The sequence below is a fragment of the Anarhichas minor genome, unplaced genomic scaffold, assembly GCF_050575085.1.
Source record: "Anarhichas minor isolate MPS153535 unplaced genomic scaffold, ASM5057508v1 ptg000074l, whole genome shotgun sequence".
NCBI lineage: Eukaryota > Metazoa > Chordata > Actinopteri > Perciformes > Anarhichadidae > Anarhichas > Anarhichas minor.
Genome location: NW_027466520.1, coordinates 10,454,122 through 10,469,460, shown reverse-complemented (window position 1 = coordinate 10,469,460; position 15,339 = coordinate 10,454,122). Strand labels below are relative to the sequence as shown.

The 15,339-nt window shown below is 43.4% G+C and overlaps 1 protein-coding gene across 1 annotated transcript in view; it reads left to right on the top strand.

Annotated features, from left to right (window-relative positions):
• zfhx4 (zinc finger homeobox 4) overlaps positions 1-15,339 on the top strand; it is a 79,325-nt gene that overhangs the window by 40,669 nt on the left and 23,317 nt on the right. The window contains exon 6 of the mRNA XM_076080590.1: positions 48-282. Coding sequence (XP_075936705.1) covers positions 48-282 — 235 coding nt within the window. The remainder of the gene's footprint in view (positions 1-47; positions 283-15,339) is intronic.

Below are 15,339 nucleotides of genomic sequence, written 5' to 3'. Positions count from 1 at the left end.
GAAATCTGTTCTGTAACATCTGCACCCTCCTCACTTCTGTTCCACAGCACTTGCAGAAGCAGGACAGCGCGTACAGCCTGGAGTCGTGTGTCTACTACTGCGCACTGTGCGACTACTCCACCAAGGCCCGCCTCAACCTGGTGCAGCACACCCGCTCAGCTCGCCACCAGCAGAACGAAGGACTGAGGAAACTCCAGCTGCACCAGCAAGGCCTGGCAGGGGACGAGGAGGGCCTGAGCTTCAACGAGTTGTTCCACGTCAAGGAGTGCCGCTCCAGCCAAGGTCTGTGCTTCCTTAACCCGCTTTGTCTGTTTGCTTTAGTTGTTGTGACTTGAGTTTTTTGTTATTTTTAAGGCTATTTTGGGGCAGTTTTCAGGTGTCATGCGTCATTTCCTTTTTTTTTAATCACTTTTCTTTTTTCTTCTTCAGTACACACATGCCCTGACTTTTTTGCCATTTTCTATTTGCTTGTGTTTAAAAATTTTCAGATTTGAGTTAAATGCTGATTCCAGTTGTGGTGGTCAGTTGTATTTATTTGAGGTCTGATCCTTTACTCCTTATACTCCTCTCATCTCCTTTTCTCTTTTCTTGCACCACTCCCTCTTTATTCTGTCAAACCTCTCACCCTTCCTCCCTCCCTCCTTTGGCCTTCATATCCAGATCACGTCTCTCGATACAGACCCGTCCATTCCTCCTAATCTCTCCAAAATGAGCATACTGTTCCTATTAGGCTGCCGCGCTTATATGCGCAACACACACACACACACACACACACACACACACACACACACACACAGTGTCCTGTGCACAGGGACATCCCAGTCAGGCAAGCAGTCAGCTTATGAAATTTCACCTTGGGAGTATCTCATAGTGAAACGGCCTGTACACACATATACGTTAGTCAAACACACACACACGTACACACACACGCACACATGCTACGGCTACACAGTCTCTCCCTGGAGTGAGCTTTCATTTCCTTTCTCATGACCAAAGCAATTTGGCTTTCATTTAAGACTCTCCGTCCTGCCAGCAGCTAATAAGTGTAACAGAACTGTAAAACATTCAGAGAGACAAAAAAAAAAAAAAAAAAGATTAATCGTTTTTCTTTGAGTGGGGGTTGGATGGTTGGTGAGGGGTTTCAGGGTGTAACGGGAGGGGGCTACGCTGTAATTTAAACCAGAAGACCAAGAGTCAGGGTCCATTATTTAGTCATCCCTATGTTAATGCTGCCGGGAGAAAATGAGCGCTTAACATGTTTTTGCTTTGCTTGACCTGAAGGAGCGGGTGGGATAGGTTGGCGGAGGGGGGGATAACACATTTTGAATAGCATTCCAGAATAGCATTAGTCCATACATCCATCTGTGTGTGTGTGTGTGTGGGTGTGTGCGTGGGTCTGTGCTCCCCAAAGTGTCCTGTTTATACTGTACATGTACTCCCAAAGCAGATGGGGGCCCAGCACTTAGAAACATATGTGAATCCCAACGTACACACACACACACACACACGAACAGAGGATCTCCCAATCCTGAAATGGAGACTGTAGCCCCCGTACGTTTGGTTTTAATTTCACATGGATCAAAGTTTCGGTAAAATTTGGGGTACAGCAGAAAAGCATGCTTAGATAAATCATTACCGTAGATTTTAACATACCCCCTCCCCCCTTTCCGCTGCCCTCTCTCTTCCTGCTGCTCTCGCTCTCTCTCTCCTTTTTTGTCCTGCTTATTCCATCTCCCATTTTCTCCTGCTCCTGTCGTTTTTTTTCGTTTTTTTGTCCAGAACAAAAGCCCGACTTCAAGCCCTTTTTTCCTCTTCTTTTTACATCTCAAACCAGTGAGCACAACTAGGTTTAAAATCTGTCAAACGCAATATTTGCCCACTGCACCTACTTCGAATGTTCCACTCTTAAAACACATCATATTTGTTGCTAGGGCCCTCGTTTTATACTTTGGCTTTGATGCCACATGGTGAATTTCCATGAGGAAGCTAGTGCAAAGCTTAAGCGGACGCTGGCAGCGTCCAAAATGGTAAACCACTTTTTTGGATGCCCTCCTTCTGCCCACTCCATATAATTTTTAGTGAACAGTTTTCTTTCACAGGGTAGGCTACGTGGTAAATGTTTCAACGGTATTTCCTTGTCGACCATACACACTTGGCAGGTGTCTGCAGAGAGGGATGTTTCAACCAGAGATCAAACACTGATATTTAATTTAATAACTCAGGGTTGTATTCTTTTTTTATAGTTCGGTCAAATAGAGCGTTTTTTAATGTATATTTTTTGCTTCTTTTTTTCTTTTAAAGCTGAGCTATTGTGCTTTTCACAAACATTACACGCTACAGTAGGTTATGTTATATGGAAAAAAATGTATGTTATAGCTGCTTTGGGCTCCTATGGTGATAAATGATGTGAATGTTTTCACCAATGGAAAAGGCTCTATAGTAGGCAACATTTCCAGCCGGTGTTCGGTTTAAGGACCCTCTATTTGTGTGTACGTGCATGTGTATGCGTGCTGTTAGTTTTCTGGGGCTACAACTCCTGACTCGAGCACTTTCTGTTCATTAGAGACTGGTATGAAAAAGATTAATTTAAGTGCTGACCGGTATCTTTCTCTTAAAGCCTGGGACCTGGCACTGAGCCAGATAATTATAGGCCCATTTGGGAATAAGAGTTCTAATGCTCTGGACTTTATGTACATGTGAATGGCTTTCATTAAACAATTGTGATGCTGATTTTATGGCCTAATTAAGGATACAGTACGGCAGAGACGCACCGCAAGGGTATAGGTGTTTTGAACAAAGACAGGAGTGTATGAGAAACACTCCTGTTGGACTGCATTGTGTGCATGTCAATACATGTGTTTTCTCGTGCATGTTTATTTGAGAACCTTACGCTCTTTGTTATCCCTTTGAGTCTGTATTTCCCCCAATCTGGGCCCAGCCATCTCATCCTTTACACTTGGTAAACACCGTTGTGAAGCGAAAGTGAAGGGTCCGTGTGTGTGTGTGTGTGTGTGAGCACTTACCTACATGTTCATGTACAGACATTGCTGTGTCCTTCATAGACAAAAAACCCAATGTGCCCCCTTTGCTGAGATAAATTGCTCTTCTCTGTGTACAATTAGAAGTGTTAAAGAAAATTGAGTTCATAAAAAAAATGCCAGTTTGCATCAGCGGAGCAAGCATAAATGAATTGCCTACTCAACATGGAGGACTTGGAGGCCATTTTACTTTGAGGGTCGTCCAAAAGTTTGCCCTTCTCTATAATGAAGTTACGCCCTGAATAGAGCTGTTTAGTAAAATTCAAGCAGAAAAAGAAAAATATGACATATTACAAGTCATGGGTACATCATCGATTTTATAATTTGAACAATTATTTTAGCTGGATTTTTTGGAGACATTCTCTGAAGTTAAATTGTTACAGGGATTTCTTTGTTGCCGTCTCTGTCTCAACCATTTGACCATTTGTTCAGCCATAAAGAACACTGAGGAGGCGCGTGTGTGTGTGCATGAGTGTGTTTTTTTACGTGTATCCTCGCCCTGTGCTCCATCATGTGTAAGCTCCTCGTAAGCCAGACCAAGCAGAAACACTAGGGCCTTTTATGCATACTTTACTTTCTGTCATTTGTTTCCCCTTTCGCTCCCTCTGTCCCTCACAAAAAGGGAAGGGAGATGGGATCTTATGGAGGTAATTATTTCTGAGAGCCCGGCCCTGTCATCCATCCGTCCACCACCCCACCACACACACATCTCCATCCCTCTATATGCCCCCCACCCTCCACCCCGCCACCACCTAACATGCATTAAAGAGGGAGGGAGACGACCCTCTTTGTCTGAGTCCCCCTTTTAAACAAAAGACCTCTTCTGACTTAGAGAGACCGACAACACTTTTCTCGTGAGTGTACGTGTGTGTGTATGTGAGTGTGTGTGTATCCAGAGCCTTTTGTTTTCCCTGAGTGATAAGGCTCTGGGTCATTTTTGGTTCCAGTAAAATTAGTGTAGCTGTTCTAACCATTTAGATAGCAGCTGTAGGCTAAAAACAGAGCCTAATGGACACTTATTGTCCTTATATGTGCCTGTCCTTCCAGCAGGAAGTGATGGAATATGAGAGCAAGTGTGGCTTCTTGCATGTTTCCAAGTGCGCCGACATTGCTTGTTTTCAATTTTACCCAACCCAAACTGTATGTGTCTGAACTCAGCCAAAGCACCGAAAACGATCATTCAATTTTCAATGTGGGAAAGGGCTTCACTGTTTCCCAAAGAGCATTTTGATGCGATGACACCAATGCATCTTTTGAGTTATTAGGTTTTCCCTCCTTCCTCACTTTCACTTCTTCATTTTATACTTTTTTTCCCCCCCTCTGGGTAGTGGGGGTGGTTTCGCCATTCCAGCGGTTGTCTTCTTTTTTCGTAGGAAGGTCTCTCCTCAGACAGAAGTCTATTTCCAGGGTTTGTCTCAGTAATTTGTGGCCATTACATAAACATTCACGGATGGCCGGAGAAGTGAGAGAAAGGATGCAACACACACCCAGATCTAGCTAACCGCTAGAGTTAGCGCAGTGGTGGCCATTTTCTTTTTCAAGTCAGACTGCAGTAGGTATGACCAGCTGACTGGCTCATCAAAGAACTTTTTTTTCCTCCTTTTTTAGTGTTTTATTCTTGTGTTGCATATGTCACCCCTCTTATGTCACCCGTACCTGTAAGATATCTATGTTTAGATTAGAAGTTTAATAGGTTAAGGCAGCCAATTATATTACATATTGATTTGCTTTCTGATTGCCTACAGATAATAAATTATTCGTGACCTTTTCTTTCTCATTTACTGTGAAACAGGAAGTTACTTACATAAAAGGTAAAGTCCACAGATTTCAGTCCGGCTGGATCCATTCCTCATACAATAAAAACGTGGAATGTTATTTTATGTGCCCAACATGAGTAAAAAGCAGTTCCTGGGGAGAACTATTCTGATGAGAGAGATGTGATGTCAGCCAAGAGGATTATTGTGAAATATGTAGTTTTTTTATTGCTGTACATTTATCTGGAGACAATACGCTGCATTTTAAATCATTTGTCAAATCAAAATAAGACACATTCATATATGTATATTATTATATTTTCAGCAAGTAGCAATTTACCCTAAATTTCCCAAAACCATATTCTCTACGGCCCAGGGAGTAAAAGATGTGGTCATTTTTTGAATAATTCCATCCAAGTGAATTATAATTACTTTGCGGTTTGTGTGTGCACATTGGAAAAAAAAAGGGCAGCAAGCTGACTTGTGCCTGAGAAAAAAATGAGCCTCGTTCACCATAAACTATTTTTGAAATGGTGTGTTGGGGCGGTATGGGCTCAGGCCGATTGTTTTTCTTTGAGTTGAGCAGCTCTTTGGTGGAGGGGTATTACCCGGGTTAAATTGTTCCCTCATGTTTTCCGCCAAGGTTCTGTGCCCACCACACTGACAGTTATAATTTGCAGAAATTGCACTGATTATCTGAATTAGCATACCTGACCAATGCCACATTAGTCTTATTTACAATACAAAGCCGTGGGGCTATGAGGACGCATACTAAATATGACTTAACCCTTTGAAGAGGGGACTGGCGTCACGGGGCCAGGACGTCTTTCACGTCAGTGATATCACAAAGAGCTTAAGGCCCCGCTCCATATGGAACCGAAAGCCTCTAGAAGGTCCTGGAAAAGGAAGTGGTGAATATAAGGACTATATTTAAAGCACAGGGTTATTGCATGTTTTCCCTTACTGTCAGTCTCTTTCAATATTTCTTTCAGGTCTTGTCCCCATCTTGTCTTTACTTTTTTTCTGCCTTCAGCCCCCCTCCCACCACCACCCCCCCCCCCCCACCCACCCCTTTTTTTCACCCCTGCTCTTCTTGATTTTCTTCTCCCTCACCTCCATTCTTTTCTCACCCCCGATCCCCTCATACACCCTCTGTCCATTGACTCTTAACCACAGATGGACAAAACAATGGGCCATGTCACACAGCATTAAGACAAACAATCCGGTGATGGAAGGAGGGTTGTGTGGAGCCGGAGCCGCGGTAACCAGGCAATACACTCACTTGGTCCAAGCAGCCACTAATCTCAGACCGCGATGATACAATTCACAGATGGACATTAAAGGCAGCCTTTATGCACACACACTCACACAAAGAAGAGAGCAGGAACTTTACTTTAGAAACTATTGTCAGGTAGAATTTCATTCCTGCAGCAGCAGCAGCAGCAACAACAAATGATTTCCTACTGATCCCTTCTTCTTCACTCTCCTCTCTCTTTCTTTTACCTCATCCATCAGTGGGAGGTATGGAATTGATAGCAGCTATTGATTACCTATAGCAAAGGCTAATCGTCGCTAACCGGAGGAAGCTTTGCAGCTATAGCAGCTGTCAGTGGCTTGTCGTATGTGTGTGTGTGTGCGTGTCTATATGACCCTCCAGCTGTTCAGTAGCAAGAGCTTTTCCTTTCCAATGGTTACTTACAGCAGACTAATGGCCTTAAAGCAAAACAGCACATGCGAAATAATATATATCCTAGACATGGCTTCTCTTTTGAGAATAAGGGAAATAGTATGTTATGTCTGCCCAAAGAAACACTGAGAGACATGCCCCGTTTCACCTCCCCACCTATGTGAATAAGACCCATCTCCCTCTCTCTCCTTTTCTTCATTTCCCTAATAGGAAATTTGAGCACACTGTGAGATTAAAGCAGAGAATCAATGCCTTGTGAGCAATAATTTCCAGACAAATCTCTTTCATCTTTTTCTCTCCCTTTTTCCCCCCACCGTTCTCTCATTCGTTTTCCCTCCAACCTCCTAATGCTAACAGGGGGTCTCATGTCATGACATCTCTTTCGCTTTTATCATGTCCTAATAACACTCTGAAAATAAATAGAGAAAGAGGAATGTGACAGAGGGGGAAAAGGATGCTGGAGAAAAAGAACGAGAAATGGATGGACTGATAAAAATCCACTGAATGAGCCTTGGTCTTGATTTGTGCTTTGATGTGGATGTCTTTATGCGAATTAGACAAATATGCCCGCTCTTCATAAGATGCCATCTCCCCCCTCCCTGTATTTTTCATGAAGGATGGAGGAAAATAAGGAAAACATGAGTGACAAGTTAATTTAGGAGCACAGAAATATACATTTGGGTGACTGGATAGAGAGACAAAAACAATGGTGAACAGACGCTGTTGCTATGTAAAAGTGCAGTATGCATAAAAAAGTAGCCTATAGAGGGCGGTTAAATAAAATAGAAAACAAAGAGAACGTACGGTATATGCAGAAAAGACACAAGGGTTTTTGCTTGGTTGGGCCCACAAGGTGCTTTACCCACGATGGCACATAAGGCTAATGGGCAAGGATATACACACGCATACACACACACACACACACACACACACACACACACCTTGGTCAGGCTTTTGTTTCAAAAGAAGGTTAATGGGGAGTGAGGAAGAGGAGCGTTGCAATTTTCTGCTCTTTAGGCGCCAGAGAATTCTCCCCAATGTAAGAGAGACCAGACTCTCAGCGTAATAGGCATTTTACACCCTCATCACCTCTTACACACAAACACTCACACACACACACAACCACAAACACGAACACACACTCACCAGAAACGTGTGGGAGTGTAATAGGCATTCTATGGTGTGTATTGCCGGTCCCCAGAGTGCCAGTAAGTGTTAGACATGCATAGAGTCGGCAATGAGACAATCAGCATGCTGAAATTGAAACCTTGTCTGGAGTCACACAGGAGGGGAGGAAGAGGAGAGGAGAGGAGCAAGGAGTAGATTAAATAAAAAAAAGAGTAGAGGAGAGGCGATGGGAGCACAGATGGCAGGAGAGAAGGAGATAAGGAAGCAGAATAAAAGGAGAAGAGAGACGGAGGGAGAGGAAATAGGAACTGATGTTTGTTTAATTGCCTCATAAGTGATGACACAGATAATTATGTCAAAAAAAGAGATCCTGCTCTTAGGCAGGGCCGATGAGCAGCTGTATCTGTTTTTGTGCGTGAGTGTGTGTCGCCCTGTCTCTCCGTATAGCCCCATCAACTGTCGTCCCCTCCAGCCACATCAAGTATAGGACACCATTAAAGCATTACGGTTTGTGTCATATCAAATCATTCAGCTTAATTAACAGAAACACACACACACAAAACACACACACACACACTCATCATTTGGAATAATTTTAATTACTCTGTAACATCCTGATTATTAATATCTCCGCTTCATATACCTGGGGATATGAAGACGAGTTCACCTATATTTCCTGCGCTGTGTGTTTGCAGGCGTGTGTGTCCATGTGTGTGTAAGTGATGCTCCCTTGACTTCATATCTAATTGTCTTTTTTAATGACAATATTCCTCTGTGTGCCGGCTGTATGTAATGAGTCAGGGTGTGTCAAAGTGCAGGCCTGAGCTGTCTGCTTGAGTTAAGCTCTTTCCGTCTACTGTAGAAGCCTCCAGCGTACACACTCACGCGCGTACACACACACACACACACACACACACATACACACACATACATATACACACTCACGTGGCGCACACTCAAAGAGACAGTATCAATGTGGGAGTTCCTGTATCTGACATGAGATTAAGAGGGCCAAGTGGAAGAACGTCGAAGAACTGCCCTGTTGCATTTGCAAGAAGGAAAAAGGACCATACTGTCACAAACACACATATACACACACACACACACGCGCAAGCATCCTGTGCTGTAAGTGAGCAGTAGCCTCCCTTGCATTATTCACAGTGGCCGAGTGATCGAAGCCTGGTTCAATAGCAGTAAAGCGGCGCACGCTGAAGAGATTTGTCTTACAAAACCTTGACACACACACACACACACACACAGGCGCACATATGCTCTCACACACATTGATTTTTGGTGGTGGGAATCTCCCAGGCTTTGGTCGAAAGGCAGGGACGTGAGAGGGGCTTCCCCCTTCAGAGCAACCCCCTGACAAACACACACATTCACACGGACACTATCATTCAGAACCTTACACACATAAGCACACACACACACATTGCACAGGCAAATACTGTAAGTACATCTTTAGTTCTCTCAAAATGACATTTGATGATGATGAGATCCAGTGATAGCATGAATATGAAAATGAAAGAAAAGATTGGAGATGGGAGACGACAGATCTACCGCTTAGATCTGATGGGGTTTCATTTACAGTAAGATGAGCTGATGGTAAAATCAAAAAGCAAGAAAAAGGTCTCGCTGATCATATTTCTTTTTTGCTGACTCTCCTGTTTTGCATTTTACCATCAGGGTTTGTTTTTTTTGCAAGCAAGGCAAAAAAAAAAAGAGAAGAACACGCTTTGCCAGATATGTCATATCTTTCCACTGCAGTGTGTGTATACTTTTGCACAGACACGCACAATTTGAAGCCTTCACTTGATTTGAATGGCGATTTTCTTCGAAACACATCAGTCACTTCATTCAGTTTTTCTATTTTGTTCAGAGCGGCACAGGCAGCGTAGCACACACCACCCCCTCTGGCGTTTTTTTGGCGTATTAACATGTATCGACAAGCCAGCACTCGCATGCCTGTAAACACTGACGTAGAAACTCACACATACTCACACCTCTGTCCCCTGAAGACATGTGATCAACCAGACCCAATCCCTTGTAATCATCTGGAACCCCCCCCCCACACACACACATACACACACATATATTTCCCATTCAATCCTGGGTAATGGTTTGGGGCAGGGGGCTGAAGCGGTGGGCTTCTTTCCCTTAGCCCCAGTGTCTTAAGCTGCCATTGATTAAATGTTAACTGATATACTCGGCCCTGGCAATCTTGTTAGAGCTGGAGCAGGCAGGCAGCTAGACAGACAGTTTAGGACCCGCGCCCTCCTGATCAATAGCACAGATAAAGATTTCATCCATCAATGAGCTCCCAAAACAAAAGGTATCTGATACCTGATTAGGCCCGTGGGGACAAATACACACACAGATTTGAACATAAACACACACTCACATATTGCCGCATTTCTTGAAGCACATGAGGGGACAAACAAACACACTGGGATCACAAATGAATGCAGTGGGACATACAAATCTGTACGTAAGCTTAAGTAAGCATACATTTCACACTCACACACATTCCTTTCACTCACTATTTTGTCCAGAATAATACCTCCGCCAACCCCATCTGAAGTCGATCAGTTCCACACCTAATGCTGTAACTACCACACGTACACACAAGCAAACACACACACACGCACAGTCAAGTTTGCAGATAAGGCAGCCCTGACTTTTCCCGGATGAAGGTTAATTATGCTGTGTTAGTTCACTTAGTTGTGTGTATTTGTTTGTGCATGCAGGTGTATGTGCATGTTTTCCCAGTACTTTGTGCGTATAGGTGCTTCCCTCAAAAGCACAAGCATTTAGATCCTCAGAGCATGCCAACGGCACCGCAAAACGGCTGAATCAATGTCTGGGCGACCACCAATGTTAAAGTGTATCAATAATGTTCCCCTATCTTGTTTCCCGGCTAACGTCACACGGCATTTTGAAAGTCCAAGCCTTTGCCGCAATTAAGACTTAATTATAAATCAATATACGAAGTCATTTGAATATTGATTTTTCCTTTTTCTTCAAATTGTTAACATATTCTCCACCCTGTCTAAGCTTTTTTTTTGTTCCAACTTTAATCAATACTTCCCTTTACAGTTGTCAGAGAAGGGCTTTGGCATAATTGGAGCCAAAAACACAACGGGTTATCTTCATAGGGTTTAAAACCCCAGAGGTGGTCAGGGGGTACAAAATGTCACAGCCCCTTACAATTCTGATGGATTTGCAAATACAGTTAATGACGCTTTGTGGTTGTCAAAGAGTGATCTCATTTTGGGGGATATTGGATGACATTTGTTGTCACAATGCCAAAAAACGCATTTCCATAATTTTCACGGCTGACATTTACTTTGATATGACACTGTATCAGAGCGCACTTCAAAAAGTGATATCCATGCAACCCGGTAACCTGCATTTCATTTGATTAAATGATATCTTTGCTTTTTATTTTCCAGCTCAACCATTTTGAGGGGCTGTGAGATTTTCAAGTGGCGTGTCAGGGGCAGGGAGTCTAATGCATGGAAACATGGAGCTTTCTGTTTTCTGACGGCTAGCAGAGATAAGGAAGAGATATGGCTCTACCACTGGCTCAAATCTAAAACAGATCCCGCTGGGGGGTTCGGGGAGTTAAGAAAGTGAAGGAAAGGAGAAAGGGAGGGGTGGAGGTAGCAAGAAAAGGGAATATTGTCGATCCTCTAAGTGTCTGGCGGTGTCTTTCTTTCTTCCCCTCTTTCTCTCCCCCACTCTCCCTCAGTAATCTGATTTATTCGAAGCATATGTGTGCTGCTCTGTCTTTGTCTGCTTCTATTAGGGCCAGTGGGGGCCCATATGACATTGTTTAGTCAGTAATGAAATGGACATTTTTTGCATGTTTTTGAGAAAGTCAGAGGAAAGCCAACACTCCTTATTTGTAACTGTCTGCGAATACCATCTCCGGGCCAGTTGCCCCAGGTCTGTGTATTTCTCTGTGTGTGTGTGTGTTTGTGTTTGTGTGTGTGTGTGTGTGTGTGTGTGTGTGAACGTATGTGCCCATGTATTACAGGCTCCATGTGTTCCTTTTGGGGATGATTCTGAGCAACCTAATGAATATTTGGGCTTGAAGATATTTTTCTTTTTCTTCCATGACTCTATTCTTCTTATGTTGAAGGGTCCTACCGTCTTCCTTAACCTCAACACATAATACGGCCCTGATGATACACGCATTTTTGTTTTGCACCCTCTTGTATGGCAAAAGACATGTCACATGGACTTATTGTCAGTGTGTGCAATTGTTATGCGCTAATGGCAGCTATGTGGTGCCCCCGACTCAACCGAATCCCCCATCAATGTATTCATAGAAAAAGTGTTGCAAATGAATAGAGTGAATGGAAACATGAAGTCATTTCTTGTCATAATTCTTTATGTGTAATTCCCACAAACACACTGCTATTCTTGCTAATAATTATGTATTGAATGCAGCATGCGTACCAAACGTGTTGGAAATATTATAAATGTGTAGTTCTTGAAAATGAGGATTCACATTTCTCTTGTGCTAAATCAAATTTTTAAGATATGACCTGATAAAAGCTACACAGCCCTAAACAATACATCTTTTCATGATCCTATAACTGTATTTCTATCTTTCCTTTCCATCTACTTAAATATTTTGTTTGATTTCCATCCAGGCTTACAGTTTCTCTTTTGGTGGCTCTGAAAGCAGATGTTTTTTATGCAGCTAAAAACGGGACACTGGCCCAATAGGATAAAGATCTGTTTAAGCATTATCCATTTGGCCACTGCCCGTCACAAACCTATTTTAAGCATAGACACACACACACACACACACACACACACACGGCCATTCTCTGAAACCACGGCAGCCATTTTATTAGATTCCCCGATTCCCTGCCTCGTATTAGTTCTCGGAAAATAAATAAACCTTAAATACATGACAAGGACCAGTCTGGTCGATTGGAAACTATATCTATCCTGCTGGTACCCTTTTGTTTACAAGTGTAGTGATGGATGGACAGATAGAGAGAGGCACTGAGGAACAAATAGGATAGGTATATGGATGGATAGCTGTGTATAAAGATATAAAAATAGATGGACAGATAGGTGGATGGATAAATGGATGGATGGAGAGACAGATGAATACGGCAGGGAGATCTTGTTGGCCTGATAGAGTTGAGCAGGTATGCCGAGAAACAGCTGCTTTCTTCATTAGGTTCATCTATCGATCTCGGACCCTCGCTGTGCGTGTGTGTGTGTGTGTGTGTGTGTGTGTGTGTGTGTGTGTGTGTGTGTGTGTGTGTCTGTCTGTTTTGAGGCAGAGAGCGGGGAAAGACAGCAGCCTCTGTAGATAAGTGCTGGTAATAGAACAGAATGAATTCTTATCACAGAGATGGGAAGGCCATTAACCCTCAGCTTCTAGTTCTCTCTTTCTGTCTCTGTCTCTGTCTGGTCCGACTGTCTTTCTCTCTTTCTCCGTCATTCTGTGTCTCTCTCCCTCCGTCCTCCGGTCTGGACCTGACAGGGTCACGTTGGTGAGCGTGTGTGATATTTCCACGATGTGTGTGACTCTCCGAGAGTGTGTGTGTGTGTGTGTGTGCGTGTGTGTGTGTGTGTGTGTGTGTGTGTGTGTGTGTGTGTGTTTTGCGGCTGCCGCTGTGCTCTCTGCCCCATTGGCCAGATGTTTATAATCAGGGCTAGATAAATATTGGGCCACGGAATCATAAAAGACCAGGAAAAGCAAAAAATAGGGAGGGGGGGCTGTTGGGATAAAACAGAGGAGAGGAATCTTCTTTTCAAATTATTCCTAAATCCCTCAGTAAGCTTGCCGTGCCGCCTCTTCAATTCACCTACTCAGCCTAAGGTGATTCAAACAGCCGAAATGCAATATGGCTGTTGTGTAAGATGCAGGTGTTTGTGTGTGTGTGTGTGTGTGTGTGTGTGTGTATGTGTGCACACACGTGTGGAGGTGTACAGTAGGTGTGCTAGCCTATTGTATAAAGCCAGGTGTTGCAGCAATTTTTTTTTTTCACCACTGAACCTTTTGAAGCCATATTTTTGTCCTGTGAAAACCTTTTGTATTTGCTATTAAAGAATCATTAATATCATCCCCCCCCCCCCCCCCCCCCTCCGCCCCAAGTGCTCACAGCACTGAAAATGAAACCCCTCTTAACACGAAACAACAGTTTTTGTCTGCGCAGCAAGCAAGACACGGCAAGCCTTTAATCTTGGCTATGTTTATTCATATGATTTTCTTTTTTTTTCTTTTTTTTTTTTCAAAAGAGTAATAGGTGTTTTGTTAGTCGCCTGCAAGACAGCGGAGCGGGCAATTTGAGCGAAAGAAAATACAATGAAGTGTCTCAGGAAGTCGTAATTGACAACAACAAAGCAAATTTGGAACTGCTGATACAAGCGTTTTATTTTTTACACAAAAGTCATTTTTTCAGCTTATTCTGTCAGTTCAACTTATTGACATTCACACCAGAAGCGTATTAAATGTGACAATCCTATTGTCTGGCTTTCAGAGTCGACCCGCAAAACAATAGATGTTTTTTGCTGGTGTAATAAGTTCTCATGTGTTTTAAGCAATAAGTGGGTGGGTGGGGGTGGATTGGAGCGTGTGGATGGAAACACGTGTGCTTGCTTGTGCTGGTGTGTGTGTGTTTACATGTTAGCATGTGGGCTGTGGGCCTCTGTGCATGAAATACATTGAGCGCCGCGTGGGAGTTAATGTGTGTTATGTGCAGAGTGTTTTGTGTGTAGGTGTGTGTGAGCGAGTGCAGGTGTGTGTGCGTGTGTGTGTCAGTTATTCCCAGGCCCTGTGCAGGAGCTGTAGCCCCTCTCCGCTGGGTTGATGTTTAGTATTTTAGACATGCTACATTAACAACATCTGGTTAAGATCTAAATGCTTGTTAAACGCGCTGAAATTCGGGGGGGAAAGGTACAGGGAGAACGAGGGGAGAGAGAGAGAGAGAGAGGGGATAAAGAGGGAGAGTAGGGTAAATAAAGATTTGAGGGTGAGAGAACGGGAGGGAGGGAGATCAGTAAGTCTGTAAGGTTATTACCCTAGCAGTATTACCACTGGCCCTTGACTGTGTGTGTGTGTGCGCGCATGGCTCTGACTGTGTGGGATGGTGTAATGTTTCAAAGCTTTCCCCTTTAAAACCTAGAGGCCAAACTAGAGCCACGCGCGGCGCAGGAATGTGACATCACAGGGCCCTTATTCCTTGCGTACACGCACACAAACGCACGCACGCACACACACACGCACACACACATGGTCCCGTGGTCTCACAGGGGACATGACCAGAGTTGTAAGAAGAAATCAGCATCAACATCATGGCTAAGTGGGGGAGACATGGCAGTCATGGGTGTTACGCAAAACATTAAGACTGCACTACTACCACAGATACATCAGACACATACCAAATCTCGTCTTTATAAGTATTTTTAGACATATAACACAACAGCACACACACTATTGTAGCATATAGAGTCCTAACAGCTATACAGTAATGGCTTCTCAGTCTAGTAGTTAAAGCATTTCTCATATATTTCTCATAATATTTTCTTTGGCAGTAATTACCGTTTCACTTGACGCTCTGCTTTCATAGTGTCCGTGATTTAAGATAAACAATAATGTAAATGTTTTTTTACTCCTTTACCCCTTTAATGAGCACTATCCTAGCCCAAGGGAAGCAAATTAGAGGCAGCTCGGCCCAGCTAATGAATTCAGCCATTT